Genomic DNA, 21237 nt, shown 5'->3' on the forward strand with positions numbered 1-21237 from the left:
GATCAATGCCCAGTGACAGATAGAGAGCAGTAGGTTTCGATGTGATTGATTAGACTGCTGGCATTTAATAGAGCACATTTTATAGTGAAAGAGGATATCTCAGAGCACATCGCAGGATTTCGCTGTGAAGTGTAGTGACTGTATTTTGTAGGTGAACGCGCCAGCCTGTTTTGCGCACACAGCAATGTCCCACGGACAAATTTATCTGGAGGATTGCTGGCCAGGACACCGGGAGAAAGGAACTGCCTTTGCGTTAAGAATCTTATTTTATTTCGGTTCAGCCAAATCACCCCCGGGATCAGTTATTTGAGCAGCAAATAAAACAGCATTGTGTGGGGCCGTGTTTGTGTCTTTTTGTAAATAAAAAAAATAAGTTTGCACCTTGAAAACGGAATGAAAATATTAGCCGCGACGCTTTTTCAGAAACCAATCATTTTTAAGTGTGGCTGAACGCACACAACGTGACTGTTCGTAATTTTTTTTATACTTTATATTTTTTCTACACAGCAGTCCCATCGTCCTCGTTTATACTTTTGGGCTGAAATATTGAGAGGAGAGAGAGAGAGAGACGGAAAGAGAGAGCAGTGAAATGAACACTTGCGGTTCATTCAGTTTTACAAATTATAAACTTTGGAACAAGAAACGCAGCAGCACAACAGCAAATTACATTTGTATAGCTTTTTGTGCCTTTCACGGCGAGAGGACATTGCAAAGGCACACGCGCGCGCACACACGCACACACACACACACACGCACACACACGCATGCTCACAGCAACAACGCCAACAAAAAATAAGTTCAAGACAGAGCTACTAAGTCAAAGCGTCCGGGGAACGAGAGGGATAACAATTTAGGGGAATTTATCCCTAATGCAAAACTTGCCATTAACACAACACTCCCCCACACACAAACACAAACACGCACACGCGCGCGCGCACACGCAAGGAATTATACTGCACGGTATATACTGCATATCTATACTGAATCATACTGTACTGTACGATTGTATGCAGTATAGTTGTGCAGTATAATTCCTTTTGTGTTTGCGGGGTGGGGGGGAGAGTGCGCGTTAACGGAAAATGTTGCGTTAGGGACGAAGAATTGGATGTATTATATTTTTTTACACACACACACACACGTACACACGTACACACACACACGGACAGACAGACAGACACAGTAAAGGGTGTGCTTTTTTTTGGGGGCAGAGTCAGCCTTGCGAGATCAGCGGAAGGAAGCGAACCGAGGCAAAGAGGTAAAAGAAAGGCGAGGGGGTGTGCAATGATTGGGGAGCTTGATTGATTGATTGATTGATCCATCGATTCCCCACCAAATAAAAAGTTTCCACCAACACAAAAAAAAGTTGGGGGGTGTGTGTGTGTGTGTGTGTGCTTCACCTATGGGTGAGAAGAGCATGCGTTGACTCCTGTGACAAGAGAGAGAGAGAGAGAGAGAATTATTTGGGGGAAAAAGAAAAAGGTGCGTTTATAATTAAAGAGAGGGAGAGAGAGAGAGAGAAAAAAAAGGAGAGAGACAGAGACAGAGAGAGAGAGAGAGGAAAGAGAGAGAGAAACAAAGTATTATTTGATCACTTTCCCTTCTCTCTGTCTCTCTCTTTGCTTTGGGTTCAGGTTGTAGCAAGAAATTGTTGCAGCAATTTTCTTTTCAAAGTATTTTTTCTTCCCTTCTCTCTCTCTCTCTTTCTCTTCTTCTTGGAAACTTTTAGTTACACTCTGAAATTATTTGCAACTGTTTTTTTTTAACTCGTGTGTGTGTGTGTCTCTGTGTGTGTGTGTGTGTGTGTGTCAGTGTGTGTGTTTTTTTCCCTTTTTTTCACCCAAAAAAAAGCACTATTTTTTCAACTTATTTTACTTGCAAATGATTTTTTTTTGGCAAAACTTTCTTTCTCTCTCTGTCTGTCTTTCAACGTTGGAATCATTTTATTGATGCATTCAGATCTGGAAGGGATGAGGTGTCTCTGGGTGTGTGTGGGGGTGTTTTCTTGTGTTTTTTTTGGGGGGGGGTTTGAAAAGGCTATTTTTTTAACAAAAATGATAAAATAACTTTTTTTGGGTGGTTTGGGGGGGAAGCAAAACACAGGAAACAGAGAGAAAAAAGAATTGAATGGCAAATAAACGTCTTGGATGGAGTTTTTCCTTTAAAAAGACAGTAAAAACGTGTGTGTGGATAATATAGAGAGGTAATAATATTAAAAAATTCTAATTTTATTAAGAGATGTGTGGGGGGGGGGGAAGGGGGAGAGGAGGGGGAATTGTTGGGGGAGTTTTTTTGGGGGGGGTGGTGGGGGGGGGATGATCTTAAGTGGCTGTGAGTTTGGGGAGGGAGGGAGGGGGGGAGTGAAATAAAAATGACAGTGAAAAAGGAGGGAGAGAAAGAGAAAAAAAAGGAAAGAAAAAGTTTTTTTTTGGGGGGGGGGGAATTGTCAATGTGCTATTTTTTTTAGGACCTTTGCTTCTTCCGCCATTTTGTGCATTAGAGTCTTAAAACTCTTTGAACCACAAAATAAAAAAAAATTCTCTCTGCACAAAAAAAATCTCTCCTATAGAGATGCACAAAAAAAAATAACATTTTTTTTTCTCCCCTTTTTTTTTTATTTGTTTGTTTCAAGGGGTCGAAGAGAGAGAGAGAGAAATAACAAGACAAACAACCCCAAGGATTTCACTGCAAAGGAGAATTTCTTCATTGTCCCCCAACGTTAGTGTCCCTTTATTTGTATTTATTTACTTAAAAAAATTCTCTCTCTCTCTCTCCTCTCTCTCTCTCTATGTGTGTGTGTATAAAAAACATATGTATCTATCTTTATACTTAAGAAAAAACAGGGGATTTATTCCCTGGTATTGCCTGGAACTGGTTTTAGCGTTTTGTTATTGTTTTTGGGGTGAAATAACCCCCTAAAAAAGTTTATTTTTTTTGAATTGAGATGTTTATTAAAACACATATGTGGATTTATATAACAAGAGAGTTTTGTAACACAGTAGAGATGTATATGATGTGGTGATGGTTGTTTTCGGAACAACTTGAGATTTTTTGATATTTTTGTTCCCAGTGTTTTTGTTGTGATTTTGATTTGATTCGAACTCAAAAAAAAATGTATCTATTCCTTTGAAAGAGAAATGCAGATTTAAATGGTGTTAATTGAGTGGAGATATGTTTTTGTGGGAGGGAGTGGGGGGAGTGGGGGGGGGGGGAGGATTTTGGGTTAATTTATTTAAAAAAAAATCCACTGATTTTTCTCTAAATCAGGGAAATAATGTGTTGTTGTTGTTATTATTATTATTAAAATAAGGAGAATTTTTCTGGTCGGGTGTTGGTTGAATTTGAGACGTGTTAAGAGCGACTCCCTGTGGTCGTCGACGCTTTTCAAGGGTCCATTCCCCCCCCCCAGTGATGTGCGAGAACACGTCCCCCACTGCAGGAATATTGTCCCCTTTTGGGGTCACAATCACAGCAATAACATAGGCTTCAGAGGGGGAGAGAAGGAACTTGTCCCACTGTCTCCAGGGAGTTCCTCCCTGTGTCCTGGACAACAGTTTTGTACCTCTCTCTCTCTCTCTCTGAGTCAAGCGGGTCGTGGGGTTCAAGCCCCAGTTTGAGCCGTTGACCCGAGGTCCGGTCCTTGCCGTGTCCCGCGAAGCCGTTCGAGACGTCCCGACGACATAAGAAGACCCGACGTCAAAGGCGGACGCAACCCGTTGGCTGCTTTTTTGCGGCGTCGCTGTGCGCAAATCAAATCCGCTGCTGTGTGTTTTTTTTTATTGTGTGGTGGGGGGGTTTGGATGGAGTTTAAAAAAAAAACCCTCAGTGACTGCGTGACACACCGTTTACCCACTTGAGAAGTTTTGACGTGATTTGGCGTCGTGTCGAATGCAAGAGATGTTTTTCTTTGCAGCGTAAATTAAATTTGCTTTGATGAGCCATGTTTTCTTTGGCAGAGGTGTCATCTGCGGTTAAAGCGAATTAGCGGACAGTCGGAGAAGTGACTTAACGTGTTGAAGTTTCTCGGTGCGCTGCAAAAGAAAACGCTGCCAGAAATGGTGTGATTGAGTTTTTTTGTAGGCGAACGCAGCAGCCACTTGCCGCAGCGAAGTTTCGCCAACAGCCAAGAGGTGAACGACTAATTTATCTGGAGGATCATTGGGGGAAACCCACTCCTGTTCTCTTGAGACGTTAAACTGGGGTCCTTGTTCGGTTGGGCTTTCAAGATCCCTTGGAATAGGGGTATTTTTTAAGCAAACGAGGCAGCCAATTTGTGCTCAGCGTTGCCCCACAAACAGCCATGAACTGATGACCCATTGTACCCGGGGGATTGGCGGTCAGGGCAGGCACCAGGAGAAACTCCCTTCCCTTTTCCAATAGTGCCACAGGATCTTTTAACTTGCACCTGTACAGCAGTCAGTTAATGTCTCATCTGAAGGTCTCCATCTCTGATGGAGTAACCCGAAGTGCCTCTCTTCCCCCCCCACCCCACCCCTCGCCTCGCCTCAGCTGAGCATCAGCTGAGACTGTCAATTCAAAGTCCTGACATGGGGCTTGAACCCACAAGCTTCTAATTCTAATTCCAACTGAGCCAGGCTGCCACTTAAATGCTGGAGGGTACCAAGGTACTGCTGTTGATGTAGAGGAGGAAAGCCAATCGCCACTACTGTAGCATGAGACTATCAGGATGCTAGGAGGTAAACTAGATGGATCCTGGTCTTTTTTTTTTTTGTCTTGCAATTGCTGTTTTCCTCTTGGCTTTTCCGGTGTGTATGAGACGTGAAATGAAAAGGCTTGGATGGTGCTGTAGATTCCAACGTGGTATCAGAATGGGTCTGTGGTTATTGGAACTGCAGAGCCGAGTGTTGAGTGTTTAATTTGATGAGATTTCGGATGACTGAACACAATTTGTGAGGTTCATGTGAACCTTAATATTTGATGACTCTCTTGAACTCGCTCACCCCCTGTCTGTCTGTCTCTTTCTCTCTCTCCGCCATCTGTACTGTAGCCTCAAGTGAAAGCAGAACTAATAACAGTTGAACGTGCAGCTGAAAGTACATTGTTTCAATGTTGTACAAGGCCGTGATTTTGTTGTTTCGGAGTAATGTCGCCGCAGATTTTACGACGAGGGTGATTTAGGGCTGCGCTCCATTCCCCGTTCTTCTCTCTTTGCAGGTTTTGTGTGTCAGGTTGTATGTACACACCGGATGCTCTCTGGCCCAAGTGGTCATTCCTCATGTGTCACGCTTCTTTCCTGATCGTCACGCTTATTTATTACTCGTTATTTGTCCACAGGGGAGCCCGAATCCTTGCCCAATGTCAGTCACGTACTTTCCAGCAGAGGAGCCTGGCTGCTAATACAGAGCAGGATAACTGTGTCCTCTGCACTGTATCACAACCCAAATCCCCTTACCTGTCTCTGGCATCTTGGAAGGGGTTTAATCAACCCGCGTTGAGGTCTTTGTCTGGCAAAGGAGTTCAACGGGGCAAAACGGTAGTTTTATTTCCTTATGTTATAGCTTCGCTGAGTTATGTTTGTAGATTGATTATTATTTTTCAACGCAGTACATCCACTTGAGAGAATACAATGGAACAACATACATCGAAAGAGGGCAACATGACACCCGCTCAAGGGCAGGACTTTGATCTGGTCAGTGCCATGGAATGGAGGGACGGAATTGCCACTCTGCCCGGCAGCAACCTGAAGGTAAGGCTCCAACGAGAGGCTGGCGGGTCAGGAATCTGTATTGCATTAAGGGGCCTTAGTTAGTGTTTCCCCCCCGCCACGACCCCCCTTTGAATTAAGAATATTGTAGACCAGTCAGTGCAAACCCATGTGTGACAATCTCCATCTTAACTGAATAAAGAAGTCCTTGGAAGCCACAATCTCCCTCCCTCACCTCGTTCAAGACACGCCTCAAGGCCCAACTCTTTGACTACTATTGGTATTCTTTCCCCTCCCCACTCCCTCGGCCCCCATCGCCAGCTCGGGCACCCAGCTAGTACTGGGAGGGATTTGATGTTTAATGAACATCTATATTTTTCTAACATTGTTCATGCGGCGATTCACATTCTTAGTGTTTCTACTGTTTAACCACAACACCACCAACTTGTATTTCTAATAATAATAACCCTTACATTTAGTACAGCGCTTTTCATGTTGGGAGGATGTCCCAAAGTGCTTCGCAGGATATAATTTAGAGTGGAGTGACTACGTGTCTTGAGAGCAAGCACAGTATTGTATCCCTAACACGGGGTCTGGTATTAAGCACCCAGTCCTGACAAGTTAACTTCAGTCTTAATAACCTGAGGCAGAATGTGGTGTACAATAGGGGAGGTGTGGGGTTTTGACTGACTAACTATTTGCAGTGTTTAGAGTATGCTGTTTGCACACTGTATACACAGTGAGTAATTATAAATGCATGTCTGTAATCCACACAATGTTGTTTTCTTGTGAGTCAGTTCCGAATGACAGAGTTCAACACCCTGGAAATCATCACTGATGCGGAGATAGAAAACAAGAAAGACAACCTCTTGAAAGCTGGGAGCAGAGCTGCACCTTTGAAAGGTACCTTTTGCAGAAACTTTCCCTTTGGCTTCCTAACCCTAACCCTAACTCTGGGCCAACTTAAGCCGAATACTTTCCTGGATTAGGTAATAAGGATGCGTCCGTCCCTCCAGGGGAGCAAGAGAGAGAGAGAGAGAGAGAGAGAAAACGCATTCCATTCCAACAATCTATTTCTGGCATTTCCATGTGTAGGTGGGATATCTGGAATTCTCGGTTTGGTTAATAATAATAAATAACAATAATTATTACTATTATTATTCGGTTTGGTTTGGATCCTCTTGAGCGCGGTGATGGGTCTCCGCATGTGTTCGGTTTCCGGCTGGCCGCAATAAAAAGCTTCCGCCACTCGCAATTACTCCTAAGGCTCGGGGGTTGATTCATAACCCAGCCAGACGTGACGTGTAGCCGGTGGGCGTGGGCGAGCCTTTTAACAGCCGAGTTCTTGAAACGCTAGGGTTGCAAGACGAGGACGAGCCCAGCATGGACGGGATTTACTGCTGCGAAAACTGCGGCCAATACGGCACCATTGAGAACTTCAGCCACATGGGCAGGTTCTGCAGCGAGACCTGTGCAAACAAGCACAAAGAAAGGTACGTACTACTACACCCTTCGTTCGCTGTATCAGTCCCCGCTCCTTATTCCCTTCAGCGCCGTTACATTACGTTCAGTGCCGGATGAGGCGTTAAGCCGAGGTCCGGTCTACCCGTTCGGGTCGATGTTAACGATCCCGCGGCGCTAAGAGAAGGGAGAAGGGAGTTTCTCTCACCTGGTGTCGTAGCCGACAATCCCTCGAAATAAAATCAGTTGCCGGCTCCGTGACTGTTTGTGGGACATTGCCGTGCGAGACTGGCCCCCGCGTTTCGCCCATCAAATTCACAGCAACTCCACTTTACAGTATATCCTGTGAAGCACTTTGAGACGCGCCGACAGTGTGATAAGGCGCTGTATCAAATGCAAGGATTATGATTATTATTATTATTATTAACAAACGGTTCCTCTTTCAAACTGTCTTTCTCCAGTTCCAAGGGACAGACGCCGATGGCTGTGAAACTGGAACTGTCCAAGTGAGTAAAACAAATTGAGTTTTTGTGCACGCGGTTTCTCCGGTCGAGGAAATCTCGTGCACTATTTGCTGTGCGGAGTGACTCAGTTGGCTAGGATGTAACCCCCTGGATTTTATTATACATTTTCCGACATTGTATAAGTTGCCCGCTGATTCCACGTACAATTATCCCGTTCGATGTGACAGTTCAGCTCATTTGCAATAACTGCAAAGGTATTTTTAAACAGTATTGGAAAACGAGCAAGTGATATCAAATGTTGGTTTTATTTCGTAGTGCGCGCTTTCTGCTATTAGCCTGTAAGACGTATTCATAGACTAGAACATCACGAAACAGGCCATTCAGCTCAAGCAGTCCCTCCTGCTGTTGGTTTGCCATTCTTGCGACAGCCCTTACCTTTGACAAAACTCCCTATCAATCGTATCAAAACATCCATAAAAGCGCTTCGCAGGATTTATTGCTTACCGGTTAGATCATCGCATGCAGTCGCTCAATTTCTGATGGGTGGAACCGGAGCGATGAAACGCTCTTAAGACGTTTTCCCCGTGTGAAGGGGCACTGCATCAATGCAGGATGTTGTTGGATCAATGTTAGACATTAATTAAGAAGCACTTGAGGAGAATTCTGGGGCGTGTGTTGTGTCTCGGTGTCTTGTTACAGTGGGAGGGCGGGGAGTGGGGGGGTAGGTTGAGTGCTTTCGGACGTTGCCGCCGATGGCCGCTCGTTCCGGGGACCCTACCCCGCGAGAAGGGCGCGATCTAAACACAAGTTGTTGCCGTCGCTCGCTTCATCGTCGTGTGATTGATTGAAAGCAGCAACAAGTCCGATCCCGTGGACGTGAACGAAGAGGGCGGCAGATTCACGAAACGACTCCGAAAGAAACGGAAGCTGCTCCTGGACTGGGTGGAGGACGATTTTGAGGACGAGGAGGATGAGGTAACCCCCATGTGGAGTTTCTGTCACAAGCTCTTGATTTTTTTCCCTTTTTTGGGGGTTTATAACCGGAGCTTCGCAACTGCTGACCTTTTGAGTTTAGCCCCTGGAGGGCGGGAAATAAAAAAATCCGTACATTTGCTGCACTGCAGGCTTCAAAAAACATCTCGAACATCTTCTCGGAGAGACTGCTGTCAGGTGTAGTGACTGTGTATCTTACACACAGCAAGGGCCCTTGCACAGGCTTGAGGTAAACGATTAACGGACGATTAATCTGTCAATGTCTTAATAGCTGTTTGTGGGACATCGCGTGCTAATTGGTTGCCGCATTCGCCCACAATATACAGTCACTCCACCTTTGTGTCCTGTGGATCAGTGTATCCTGTGAAGCGCTTTGAGACGTCTCGACGAGATGATAAGGCGCTGATTCGAATGCAAGGATTATTATTGACCTGGAAGCTCAGACCTCGACGGCATTTAAAAGGGAAATGGCTGAACATTTTAAAGAGGAAAACGGTATAAATATGAGGAGGGGAAGAGCGAGGACCAGCGTAGGACTTGATAGGCCAGACAGTCTGCTCGTGAGCTTTAACATTGCTGATTGTATGTACAGGAACTTCTGGAGGACATTAAGGTGAAGCCCAAAGGAGCCCAGGACCATCAAACCCGAGGCCGTAGAGCACCTAAACTATTGAAACAAGGTAAGTTAATTCAGAAAATTCCCTGTCCTTGACCTCCACGTGAAGCAATGTGGGTAGGAGCTGAATGGTCCTGTGCCTTGGGATGTCCTTCCAACATGAAAGGGGCCACACAAATGTAATTTTTGTTGTTGTTGCTTCACCGTCGGAGCTGCAGTGATGTGCTGCCGGACGGTGTTATACAGGGTCATGTCTACGGTTCAGCTTTTGTGCTGACGTCTTGCTCTCTCGGTTCGCGTTGGTTCACAAAGAGTAACAAGGCTCCTCACCTGCTGTTGTTTTGTTTCATCTGCGACCGTTGAAACCCACGCTATCTCGTGGCTAGTAGTTTTCAGCGCGGATGGGGTGGGGGGGAGCGATCATTTCAGCTCGAGATGAGAGCTGTTGCTGTCCCGATCCGGGAATGTTTTCCGGGCTGGAAGTTGACCTGTCCTGGTTCTGTATCCCGATTAGCTCTCGCCGTCCCTGGCAAGAAAAAAGCCTGGAACTGGGCTTCCTACCTGGAGGAGGAGCGAACGCAAGCTGCTCCCATCAAACTCTTCAAAGAGGTACGTACGTCTGTAAGTCGCAACTGCTCTCGCGCTGGTTTTCTTTTGAGCTTTACCTTTACGACGAGTTCTGCGGCCAACGTAAGAATTTCCTGCCTCTAATTTGTGGAAACTCTGGGGTTCCGAGAATTCCGGCGTGGCTTTTATCATCCCCCCCCCCTCCCCCCATCCCGTTCGTATCGTTTTCCTCGTCGAAACGTCGGTGGTTGTTATAACGAGGTGTGTTGGGCGAGGAGTTACTTTTCTGTCACAAAGAAATGTGGAGCCTCCTGTAGCTCAGTGGTTAAAGCGCTCGTCTCGTAAGCGAGAGGACCCGGGTTCGATTCCCCGGCAGGTCGAAACGTTGGGCAAGTTTCCTTACCCCACACGCCTCTGTTTACCGAGCAGTAAATAGGAACGATCGGTGGATCGGTTGTTAATCGATTGGCGGATTGATTTTCCGGGGTTAATGATCCCTTCAAAAATAATACTAACTCGGTCACTCAATCCGTGTCTGTTTGTGGGACATTGCTGTGCGCAATTGGCTGCCGCGTTTCGCCCACAAATATACGGTCAATTCGCTTTACAGTATATTCTGTGAAGCGCTTTGAGACGTCTCGAAGATGTGATATGGCGCTGTATCAAATGCGAGGATTATTATTATTATAAACTATGAAATTGTTCCTTTGTGTTTCCAGTGCCAGTCGTTTCCACAGAGCCGCAACGGGTTTAAAGTGGGTATGAGGCTGGAGGGGATCGATCCTGAACATCCCTCGATGTTTTGTGTCCTGAGTGTGGCTGAGGTGAGGTCCCTTAAATCCCTCTGCCTCCCCTCCTTCCTCTCCGCTGCCAAAATCCCTTCTGAAATAAATCTACCTCACTAACAACAACAATTCACATTTGTCTAGCGCCTTTTGTGTCGGGAGGACGTCCCTTGGTGCTGGACAGTCAGGGATTGGCACCCGATGTGCACCAAGGATTAATGGCACCTAGTCTCCTACACGCCCACATGCTCCCTCTCCCACTCCCTCCTCCATAAAGCACGTTGAAACGTTTAAACAAGTATGTGGTTGTCGTTCGGCGGCTAACAACGTAATGGTGTGCGCAGGTGCAAGGATACAGGATAAGGCTGCATTTCGACGGCTACTCGGAATGCTACGACTTCTGGCTGAACGCAGACTCTCCCGATATCCATCCGTACGGGTGGTGTGAAAAAACCAGTCGCAAACTCCACCTTCCAAAAGGTACCTGCAAACCTGTCTGAGCTTCAACGACACAGCTTTTGTCGCTTTCCTTCGGTTATACTGCTTTTCACTTCGCTGAGCCAAGATGCTGAATATTGGCGGGCGGTTTGACCGAGAGGGGAAACTCGCAGCTTGTTTAACGAGCCCAAGACCTAGCGTTAACCTACGCAACCTTTTCTTTTAATTCAAATTGAATGCGGTGGTGCGGTATTGGTGGGGGAGAAAACTTACCTTCGCTCCTGGATTCCTGTAGGAGTCCTGTAGCGTAGAGGATCCGGGTTTGATTCCCGGGCGGGCGAAACCTTAGGCAAGTTTCTTTACTCCACACCCCCCTGTTTAGCTAGCAGTATGTAGGAAAGTGGTTGTTCGCTGAATGGCGGAACGCTTCCCGAGGGCATTAGACCCTCAAAAAAAAATTGATCAATCAATCCACGACTATTTGTGGGGTCGCTGCTGTGCGCAAATTGCTGCCGCGTTTCGCCCACAAAATATACAGCCAATCCGCTTTACAGTCGATCCTGCGAAGCGCTTTGAGACGTCTCAACGACGTGATAAGGCGCCATATCTAATGCAAGGATTATTGTATTTATTTTTATTGTGATAGGTTGGCGGGCAGCTGCGTTTTTCTGCAGTTCTGCGGTTATATTTCAAAGAGCAAAAGAAAAAGAGTCGGCTTCCAAAATAAGATCGGATTTTCGTGTGATTGTTTGCGATCAAATTCAAGGATTATTATTCTCTCGAGGTTTAAGACTTGTAGGCTAAGACGAGGTGAAATTTCAAGCCCCTGCACTTTCCAGGAGAGGTCACTGGATGGTGCTCGGGAGCCAAAACCATTGCACCGCGTTTCACCTACAAAATACACAGTCAAAACCACTTTACAGTGTATCCTGCAAAAGTGCCTCGAGTTGAGACGTCTCAACGGCCCGATAAGGCGTTATATCAAATGCAAGGATTATTATTATTATTATTATTATAATGCTAAATGGAATTTGTATCCCTAAATAAAAGCGAGAGGTTAGGTATGAGTTCTGGGTTGGGAAAGGGCACGTTTGGGACAGACAACCGAAGCATTTGTTTCACATCGAGGATGAGCACCGGCGGGAGCGGGTCCTCAGGGAAGGAAGGGCTGTCGAGGTCAGGACGCTGGACTTGTTTAAGAAGAGAGTTTGATGCTGTATCGATTGAACGGTGGGAACTGTGAAAGGGTCAAGATCCCATGGGCCAAAGCTTTGCCGTCATCCAAACCTCTCCCATACCTCCCCTCCTCTAAGCTCTCACTCTCTCTCTCTCTTCGCTCGCGTGCTTTGCTGACGAATGATTTCTTTTGTTGTTTTTGCTAATCGACAGGTTACAAGGACAGCGCCTCCTACCTGAAGTCCTGCAAAGCTCAAGCAGCGTCCAAAACCCTCTTCAAGTCCTTGAACACGGTGAGCGTCTCCAAGCGAAGTGGTCCAACCAAACGTGGGCTAGTCCTCTTTCCCTTTTTGCGCAGCCCCCGAGCACCTGAAAGGCGCGACATAATGTAAGTTAATGCAAGTTGTTGTTGTTGTTCACAGCCGATTACCCCATCCGGTTTCCGAGTGGGGATGAAGCTAGAGGCAGTGGATAAGAAGAATCCTTCCCTGATCTGCGTGTCCACCATCGCTGACATGGTGGACAATCGGTTGTTGATTCACTTTGACAACTGGGACGATGGCTATGACTACTGGTGAGCTGTCCGGAGTGTTGTTATTGGGGCTTTGCAATAACCGTGCGTCTTCTCCCTGACAAGCCTCTACCACTATCCAAACACTCGGCTATTAATCACGATTCGCCTGCGCGCGGGCCGGCCGGACTTGCACGGATATGTCTCGAGTTTAGAAGGGCAGCGACACGGTTCAAGTGGGTGAAATCCGCTGGCTCCGTCATTAATTGTTTAAATTAGCTTCGTTGATGTTTTGCTGCTGTAAAATCGGTCGTCAGTTAGACTGGAGGGTGTGGGCAAGGAGTGGAGGGTGTGGGGGGGTGGCGGGAAATTAACTAGATTTCACTTTAAAGCAGCGAAACACGAGGTGGGCTATTTAATTGAAACTGCTCTGTAAAGTCATTGACTTTGGTGAAGGGCTACACAGGCTCAGGTGAGTCCGTACGTACCACCGGAGCTTTGGATGGGCTCATTATTTGTCTCTCTTATAACTCGGGGTGTTCGTGAGGTATGGCGAGCACGTTCCGCGCTCCCACGCAGCTCGCTGGGTCGGGTTTGCAACACCTTCGCACCCCGTGGAATATCCCCAAATAAAAAATATGGTCGCTCAGTCCACGACTGTTTGTGAGGAAACGTGCGCATTATTATTATTATTATTATTACTATTATTATTTTGGGAGTTCTCTGTCGTGACCATTTTTTTTCTCATTTTTTTTTAGGTGCGATGCGAGCAGTCCATATATCCGGCCGGTCGGATCATGCCAGAAGCTTGGTTTGACTCTTACAACGCCGCCTGGTTAGTGTCTGCGTCACTCACCCCCTCGGCAAATTGCGTTCGAAAGAAAACATTTCAAGCAAAAAATATTAACTCATCGCAATTTGGGTACATCTTTTTTTTTCTCTCTTCTGGTCAGCCAGGAAACACATTTTAAAGAGTATCTCAGTTCGATTTGGATACTCTTAAGCACGGTGATGGGTTACCACGTGTGTCAGACACACACCCCCCACCCCCCCCACGACAACAGCCACCCCGCCCCAAAAGAATGAACTGTCAACTCAAGTCAAACGTGGAGAAGTTTCCATTACTGTTCATTACCGATTAACTCTGGAACTCTTTCCTTTAATCCCTGTGCCTTGACTTCCTTCCTTGCTACGCAGGATCACACCCGAAGACCTTTCTGTTCGAACGTGCCAGGGTTCACCTCCCCCACCCCCACCCCCACTTCTCTCGCTCTCTCCCTCTCTCGCTCGGCGTCAACCTCTGCCACCGTTAAACACTTCGAGATGCTGCCCTCCCGTGAGGTGCGCTGTACGAATGCCAAGTCTCTGTTGTAATGTCAGCTCTCACCTTGTTGCAGAGTACAAAGATTCCAAAGCCTTCGTCTGGGAGAAATACCTGGAAGTCGCAGGGTCACAGGCAGCGCCGGCCAGAGCTTTCAAACTGGTAGGTCTATACGGACGAGTTGACAAACGCCCTCGGTTTACCTCTCGGGCGGAGTGAAGTTCAATAAGAACGTTTTATTGCGTCCCGTTATAGCATTGGCTCCAGGTCTGTCACGCTCTCGCCCCCTCCCCTCCTCTCACCCTCCAGTCGGAAGTTTGTGGGTTCAAGCCCACCCACCCCCCCCCCCCCACCCCCCACCCGCTCGTTGGGACTCTGATATAGTCTGGGCTCACTCTCCAATGCAGCGTTGAGGATGGGGGTGGGGGAGCACTGCGATGTCGGGAGCACCATCCTTCAAAAGAGGCCTCAAAGATTCCCGCGACGCTGTTCTAAAGGAGAAGGGAGTTTCCTCCCCGGAGTCCTGGCCAAAAATCCCTCCCTCCGCCCCCCCCCACCCAATAAATTTGGTCATTCATTTCACGGCTGTTTGTGAGACATCACTTTGCGCAATTGGCTGCCGTGCTTTGCCCGTAAAATACAATCAATCCGCTTTACAATATATCCTGCGAAGTGCTTTGCGACGTCTCAACTACGTGATAAGGCGCTCCGTCAAATACAAGAATTATTATTTTGACTTGTTATTTTTATTATTATTATATCCCCTAGCGTCCGCTACATGGCTTTCAGTTGAACATGAAGTTGGAAGCCGTTGACAAGAGGAATCCCATGCTGATAAGAGCCGCGACTGTTGTAGACACAGAGGATCACAGAATAAAGGTACTAAATTATCCTGGTCCGGTTTTAGCTCAACCAGTATCTCTGGGTGTCCTGGCTGCCAGTCCCCCTGATGTCAGCGTCGACTCACTCCCTGGGTGTTTGTGGGGCATTGCTGTGAGCTCGCTGCCTGTCGCGGTGGCTGACACAGTCGGGAACGCTTTACACTTCGACATCAATACTAATCCTCGCATTTGACACCGCGCCTGATCAGGGTCTTCGAGACGTCTCAAAGCGCTTCGCAGGACACTTCGCCGTAAAGTGAATTGACAGCGCGAAAGGACGTGCTTTTGACGCAAGGCTAGTTACCGCGTCGCGCGCGCTGTCCTAAACGGGTCGAACGAGACTCTCCTGAGGACTCTGCAACGCGCGCGAGAAGAGCGCCACTTAAGTTCAGGCCGTTGCTGACGGTGGCGTTTGGTGGTGTTTCAGATCCATTTGGACGGGTGGAGCCACGACTACGATTACTGGCTAGACTCGGACAGTCCCGACATCCACCCCATCGGGTGGTGTGCGAAAACCGGGCACCCGCTACAAACCCCGCTGAGTAAGTTGGGAAGAAGTCGCCTCGTTGCGCGTTCGGTTTCCCGTGCTGCGTTCCCCCTTTGGCCTGCGCTTTCCCCCTTTCACTTGAAAGCTAAACGCGGTCGCACAAACCCGTGGCCGTTGGCGGGACGCCGCTGGCGCCCGTAAATTACACTAGAGTCACTGCACTTTGCGGGGTATTGCGTGAAGCGCCTCGAGACGTCTCGAAAAGGCGCTGTGTCAAATGCAAGGATTATTACACTTCCGTTATTTTCCCCGTTACAAAGTTCCCCGGGCGGCTGAGGTTTTTGAATTTTATATTTTCTTAAGAAAGTAAAGACAATAGCTGCAAACTAACACCGCTGTGTGTGTGGTATGTGTGTGGTGTGTGTGTGTGTGTGGTGTGGTGTATGTGTGTCTGTATGTGTGTGTCTGTATGTGTGTGTCTGTGTGTTGTGGTGTATTGTGTGTGTGTGTGTGTGGTGTGTGTGTGTGTGTGGTGTGTGTGGTGTGTGTGTGTGGTGTGTGTGTGTGTGTGTGTGTGTGGTCTCCCTGTTCCCTCCCCACTCCAGGTCCCGCTGATCTGGTCACTCCAGTACAAGGAGGCTGTCCTACGCCAGGCTGTAAGGGAATAGGACACATCAAAGGAGCCAGATATGCTGCACATTACACGTACGTGACAGGTGCTTCGCAACGCCCGGCCCTCTTTTAAAACTCTTTAAGACCTTCCGAGGATTGTTCCAATTTTTAACGCCAGGTGTGAGGTCGACCGCTCACGGCTGCTGGAGAAAGAATCTGGTGGTACAGGAGAGAGGGAGAGAGGTGTACAACAACAACTTGCATTTATACAGCCCCCTCCACGTGCGGTTGCTTCTTGGAGCGCTTAACTGTGGGGGAGCCTGACGCCAAGCCGGGGAGAGAGGGAGGTGGTGACTGTAGACACAGTGAAAGAGGGAGTCTTCAGGTGCGATCTGAAGACAGGCGGAGTGCAAATGGGTGGCAATCGGAATAGAATTGAATATCCCAAGAGTGGACTTGATGGGACTCTGGGCTTCTTTCCATGTGGGCTCTCTCTTCGGTTTCTGCCCCTCGTGTGCGTGCATGGTTCATAAGGATAGGATTATTGTGAATGTTACAGCTAATACATACAGAGAGAGAGACAGAGAGAGAGACAGAGAGAGAGAGAGAGAGAGACAGACAGACAGAGAGAGAGAGAGAGAGAGAGAGAGAGATAGATAGTGTTTATTTCAATGGTTTGGTCTCTTTTCAGGCTGATTAGCTGTCCGTACTCGGAGATCAACCTAAACAAAGAAACAGTCCTGCCAGACCGCTTAAGCGGCGAGAGACAGTCTCCGGTCTCAGGCGCTCAGAAGCTAAGGAAGATTGGAGCCGAGACCCCTGGCTCAGCCACTCCAGAGCCCCCCGAGGAATCTCCGCAGCTCAAGTGAGTGTAAGCCGGTGAACTGGGGGGCGGAATTCCAACCACACATCGCGCTCTCTGATTTCTGGCAAACTTTACTTTCTGTTGGAAGTTTGTCCCCACTAAAGAAAATGAAAGTGGTGATTTCATTCCCCGCCCCCCCCCCCCACCCCCCACCCCGAGTCTCTCCTCCTTTCTTTTCGACCGCGCTTTTAGTCACCTCTTTCTGTTCAATTGAATAAAGAAAATCCTTTTCTACCTGTCCCCCGTCTCTCTCTTTCTCTCTCTCTCTCTCTCTCTCTCTCTCTCTCTCTCTCTCTCTCTCTCTCTCCCCACCCCCACCCCCCCACACCCCCCTCCTCTCATCTCCCCTTTCTCTACCTCCTCAGAAAAGATGCAGAGAACGGAATTGGAAACTGGAATGAGCCACCGCACCTAATGGAACCTGTCGCCACAGAGAACAGGCTGACAAACGGGGGTGGAGAAGAGTATTCTGTAGCAGCGCCGACCAGAAAACCTCAAGTGTTCGTTGACGGCAAAATCAAGCACAGAAAGTAAATCAGGATTTCTCCATTCTTTCCTTACCCCCCCCCCCCCCCCCTCCTGTTTTTCACTCCCTCTAGTGGAACTCGGGTTAAAGTCTCATCCAGCCTTCGGGTGAGACGTTAAACTGAGGTCCCGTTCAGGTGGACGTTAAAAGATCTCACTGCGCTATTTGAAAAGAGAAGAGAGTTTCTCTCTCCCCGTGTCCTGACCGACAGTCCCCTAAATAAAATCTGTCGCTCAATTCCATGGCTGTTTGTGGGACACTGGCTGCTGCATTTCGCCTACAAAATACGCACTCAATCCACTTTACAGTGTATCCTGTGAAGCGCTTTGAGACGTCTCCACGACGTGAAAAGGCGCTGTATCAAATGCAAGGATTATTATTATTATAATGATCTGATCCATCCATTGTACCCAGGGCTGGACGTCCACCAAAGTACCTGAAGTTACAAATCGTGAAAGAAGAAGAAGGAAGGTTGAGTAGACTACAAGAAACTCCAGGTTACTGAGACTCTCGACAATTAAACCCTCGCCACAAAATACCCACAGTCGCGGCAGTTTGTACAGTATATCCTGTGAAGCGCATCTCAATAAGGCGCTGTATCAATCCCGAAGATTACTTATCATTAAGGTTATTATAATTTAAACTAGAAATAATTGATGTAAGTATATAAATAAATATATGGCCCTTTGAATTTCTGATACGTGGTTTGGATACCATTGAGCGGGTCCCCTGCCAACAAATGTGATTATTATTTTTATTTTTATTTTTAATCGTCTTTCCTCCTCCTCCTCTTCCTCCTCCTCCGCAGACAGTGACCCCAGCCTCCAGCAAGCCCTTCATCAGTCGGTTTTCATGTCTTCCGTGTCTCCCCTGCCTACACAGCATCGCCTGCAACTCCGCTGGGAACAGCACAGCAAACTGCTTCCCGAGGTGGCCGGCCACACTGCCAGGAGAGTGGCAAAGTGGTCCGTGGAGGAGGTAAGAAATTTTGACGGGGCGAGAGGGTCCTGGGAAGTGAACGGCTGCTTCGCCCGGTGAATTTCTGGCCCAGGAGAAACTCGCCTTTCTCTTTTGTGAGTAGCAAAAAAAAATAAAAAAATAAAAAATGCGGATCACTCAATCCACGACTGTTTGCGGGGACATTGCTGTGCGCAATTGGCTGCCGCGTTTCGCCCACAAGACACAATCCACTTTACAATCTGTTCTATGAAGCGCTTTGAGATGTGCCAACCGTGTGATAAGGCGCCATTACAAATGCAGTGATTATTATTATTATTATCCACCTGACCGGGGGGGGACACACGGGGAGCTCGGTTTTTAACGTCTTACCCCGAAGGATGACTCCTCTAGCGTCTCTCGCCAAAGCCCACCCACCCCCTACAGCAATATGCTGGAGCTTATAGTGTCACCCTGCACTATCAGCTCTGATGTGGGGGTGCTACCTTCCAACTGCTAACGGGGTTTGAATCCCGCAACCCTTTTAATTATAAAGTAAAGAAACATATCGCACTTTGCCAGGATCCTAACAGAGTGTCCGAATTTCACAGGTCGCCATCTTCGTACAGAGTTTACCGGGGTGTAAAGATCAAGCCTTGGTTTTCAGAGAGGAGGTGAGCTTTACCTCGGTTTGGGTTGAAGCCGCAACGTTGCTTTCGGTTTGCAATCTCCTGTTAAATGGTTTCTGGGTCTGTCCGCGGGTTATTTGCCTGTTCACCCTTTCAGAAATCCACACACACCCATTTTGCGCCAGATCTAAGTGAACAGTAGATGTCGCCGATTCTTATAAAATTACTGCAAACTGCGTGTGGGTGGGGTGGCCGGGCAGATGGGGGTGGTGTTGGGGTTAGTGTAAGAATATAAGAATTTTCCACTGGAGCAGCTCGATGGCAAGAAATTAGAATTCTTGTTCCATTCGCAGCGCCCTGCGCGCTACTCTGTGATGTGTTTATTCAGACAGAATTTCCTGGCCCCATTCAGATTTATGTCAGTATTTGCTACGGTTTGCCCCACAAAATCTACAGTCAATTCACTTTACAGCATATTCTGCGAAGCGCTTTGAGAAGTCTCGAAGAGTTGATAAGGCGCTGTGTCAAACGGAAGGATTATTATATCGACAGCCACCCGCTAACTGTTGCCTCTTTTCTTTTGTGTGTGGTGGTGGGGGGGGGTTGGTGGTGGTGGGGTGTTCTTTGGACACAAACAGCAGATCGATGGTGAAGCCTTTTTGCTGCTGACGCAGATGGACATGGTCAAAATCCTGAGCATCAAACTGGGGCCCGCGCTGAAAATCTACAATTCCATCGTCATGTTCAAAAACGCAGAAGAGAATGAATCGAACGTCTACTAACGTGGGGGACAGGAAAGACTGACTTGTAGCACACGTGCTGGCAAACTGGATCAAGGTCTAACCTTCAGCCATTGCTTCTTCCTTCCGCTGAATTAAGACCTGAACCGAAATTTGCAACGGACGGTTTGGAAGTGGTGGTGACCACATCACGTCCGTATCCAAGTGAAGAAGACATTTTGCGGGACACGAGGGAATCATCCCAAAGTACAACTCGTTTCTGTGGTGTGTGTGTGTGTGTGTGCGCGCGCGCGTGTGTGTGTGTATACGTCTCTTTTTTTAAACGCTGGTTATTGATGGTTTGGGATACGTCAACTTTTTTTTAAAAAAAACAATCCAAACTTTATTCAGAACTTTATTCAGGGAAACTTATTCTGATATATTTTTTTTTTTTTTGCTTTCTTCTGATGTCTTCCGATATCCACATTCCACCAGTCTTCCGGACAGATATTCGGGAATTTGGGCTTCTCTCCTGGAAATAAAGTCTCTCTTCCCTGTCCGGTTTCCCCTTCCTCACCCCCACCCTCTCGCACGCCAAACAGGGAGCTGTGACATTGGTTTGAATCGTCTCTGTCGCCAAACAAATTTACAGAGCGGAGGGAGAGAGAGAAAATGTGAATTAAGAAGTGGAGGGAGGGATAGGAGGTTGCAAAGTGACCATTATCCCAGTGATGAAAAGTGATGTCTACCTATCTACCTTACTTAACCTACCTACCCAGCCTTTGTAACAATTCAGACACTACAGTAACATTATATAATTGAAGCTTTCTCCGAAACAGATCAATCATTAAATTGCACAAGTGAACTAAACCCGTCCTGACCTAATCTAATGCTGTACTGTGTCAGTTCCTTTTCATTGCGCCTTCTGGTCTCATTCTAGGACTGATGCACATTGAACCCAAAAAAAAACGATAATAAAATCGGCCATTTTCGATCCACGACTGTTTGTGGGACAGACGCTGCTGTGCGCAATTGGCTGCCGCGTTCGCCCACAAGTTATACAGTCAACTCACTTTACAGTATATTCTGTGAAGCGCTTTGGGACGTCGAGAAGACGTGAAAAGCGCTATATCAAATGCAAGGATTATTATTATTATTATTATTAACATGATGTCAAACCAGGTTCGATAGAAATTCTAGGGCCTGAAATTCTTGGGCCCCTAAAATAGCTGAAATCCAACCCATTCCTGAATTACCATTTGTTGATACAAATCCTAGTAAAATCGTTTGCCTCCAAAGCTGTTTGTGGGACGTCGCTGTGTGCAAATCGGCTGCTGCATTCGCCCACATACAAAGTCACATCTCTTTACAGTTTGTCCTATGAAGTGCTTTGAGGCATACTGTCATGAAAGGTGCTATACCAAATTATTATTAATAATAAAACACACACAGTTGCTACATTTTACAGTGAATCCTGTGAAACGCTTTGAGACCTCCTCCCGACTTGAAAGGCACCGTATCGAATACACACCGTCAACAGCCACGACAAATGACATTGATATAGCCGCCTGTCACGTTAGGAGAACAT

The 21237-nt window shown here is 47.2% G+C and overlaps 1 protein-coding gene and 1 non-coding gene across 8 annotated transcripts; both read left to right on the forward strand.

Moving 5' to 3' along the window:
- The first annotated feature begins 1218 nt into the window (after positions 1–1218).
- On the forward strand, positions 1219–20545 carry l3mbtl1b (L3MBTL histone methyl-lysine binding protein 1b). Of its 7 annotated transcripts, XM_042338831.1 has the most exons (25): positions 2077–2200; positions 2630–2715; positions 3954–4127; positions 5563–5704; positions 6460–6565; positions 7020–7155; positions 7585–7629; positions 8442–8562; positions 9173–9260; positions 9711–9805; positions 10483–10587; positions 10893–11028; positions 12376–12455; positions 12585–12736; positions 13432–13508; positions 14071–14156; positions 14763–14873; positions 15303–15417; positions 15968–16067; positions 16666–16839; positions 17205–17369; positions 17780–17862; positions 18174–18343; positions 18913–18975; positions 19569–20545. In XM_042338831.1, the coding sequence occupies exons 4-25, from the start codon at positions 5585–5587 to the stop codon at positions 19710–19712; spliced, it is 2472 nt and encodes an 823-aa protein (XP_042194765.1). In that variant the 5' UTR covers positions 2077–2200; positions 2630–2715; positions 3954–4127; positions 5563–5584; the 3' UTR covers positions 19713–20545. The 7 variants fall into 7 exon arrangements, with proteins under 7 accessions (XP_042194766.1, XP_042194767.1, XP_042194763.1 ...); XM_042338829.1 differs by lacking the exons at positions 2077–2200; positions 3954–4127 and adding an exon at positions 1943–1982; XM_042338834.1 differs by lacking the exon at positions 3954–4127 and having other exon boundaries at positions 6456–6565.
- Positions 10072–10144, forward strand: trnat-cgu. The gene has a single exon. It is a non-coding gene; the product is annotated as a tRNA-Thr (tRNA).
- Positions 20546–21237: the final 692 nt, after the last annotated feature.

Source organism: Callorhinchus milii, unplaced genomic scaffold (assembly GCF_018977255.1).
Source record: "Callorhinchus milii isolate IMCB2004 unplaced genomic scaffold, IMCB_Cmil_1.0 Scaffold10, whole genome shotgun sequence".
Taxonomy (NCBI): domain Eukaryota; kingdom Metazoa; phylum Chordata; class Chondrichthyes; order Chimaeriformes; family Callorhinchidae; genus Callorhinchus; species Callorhinchus milii.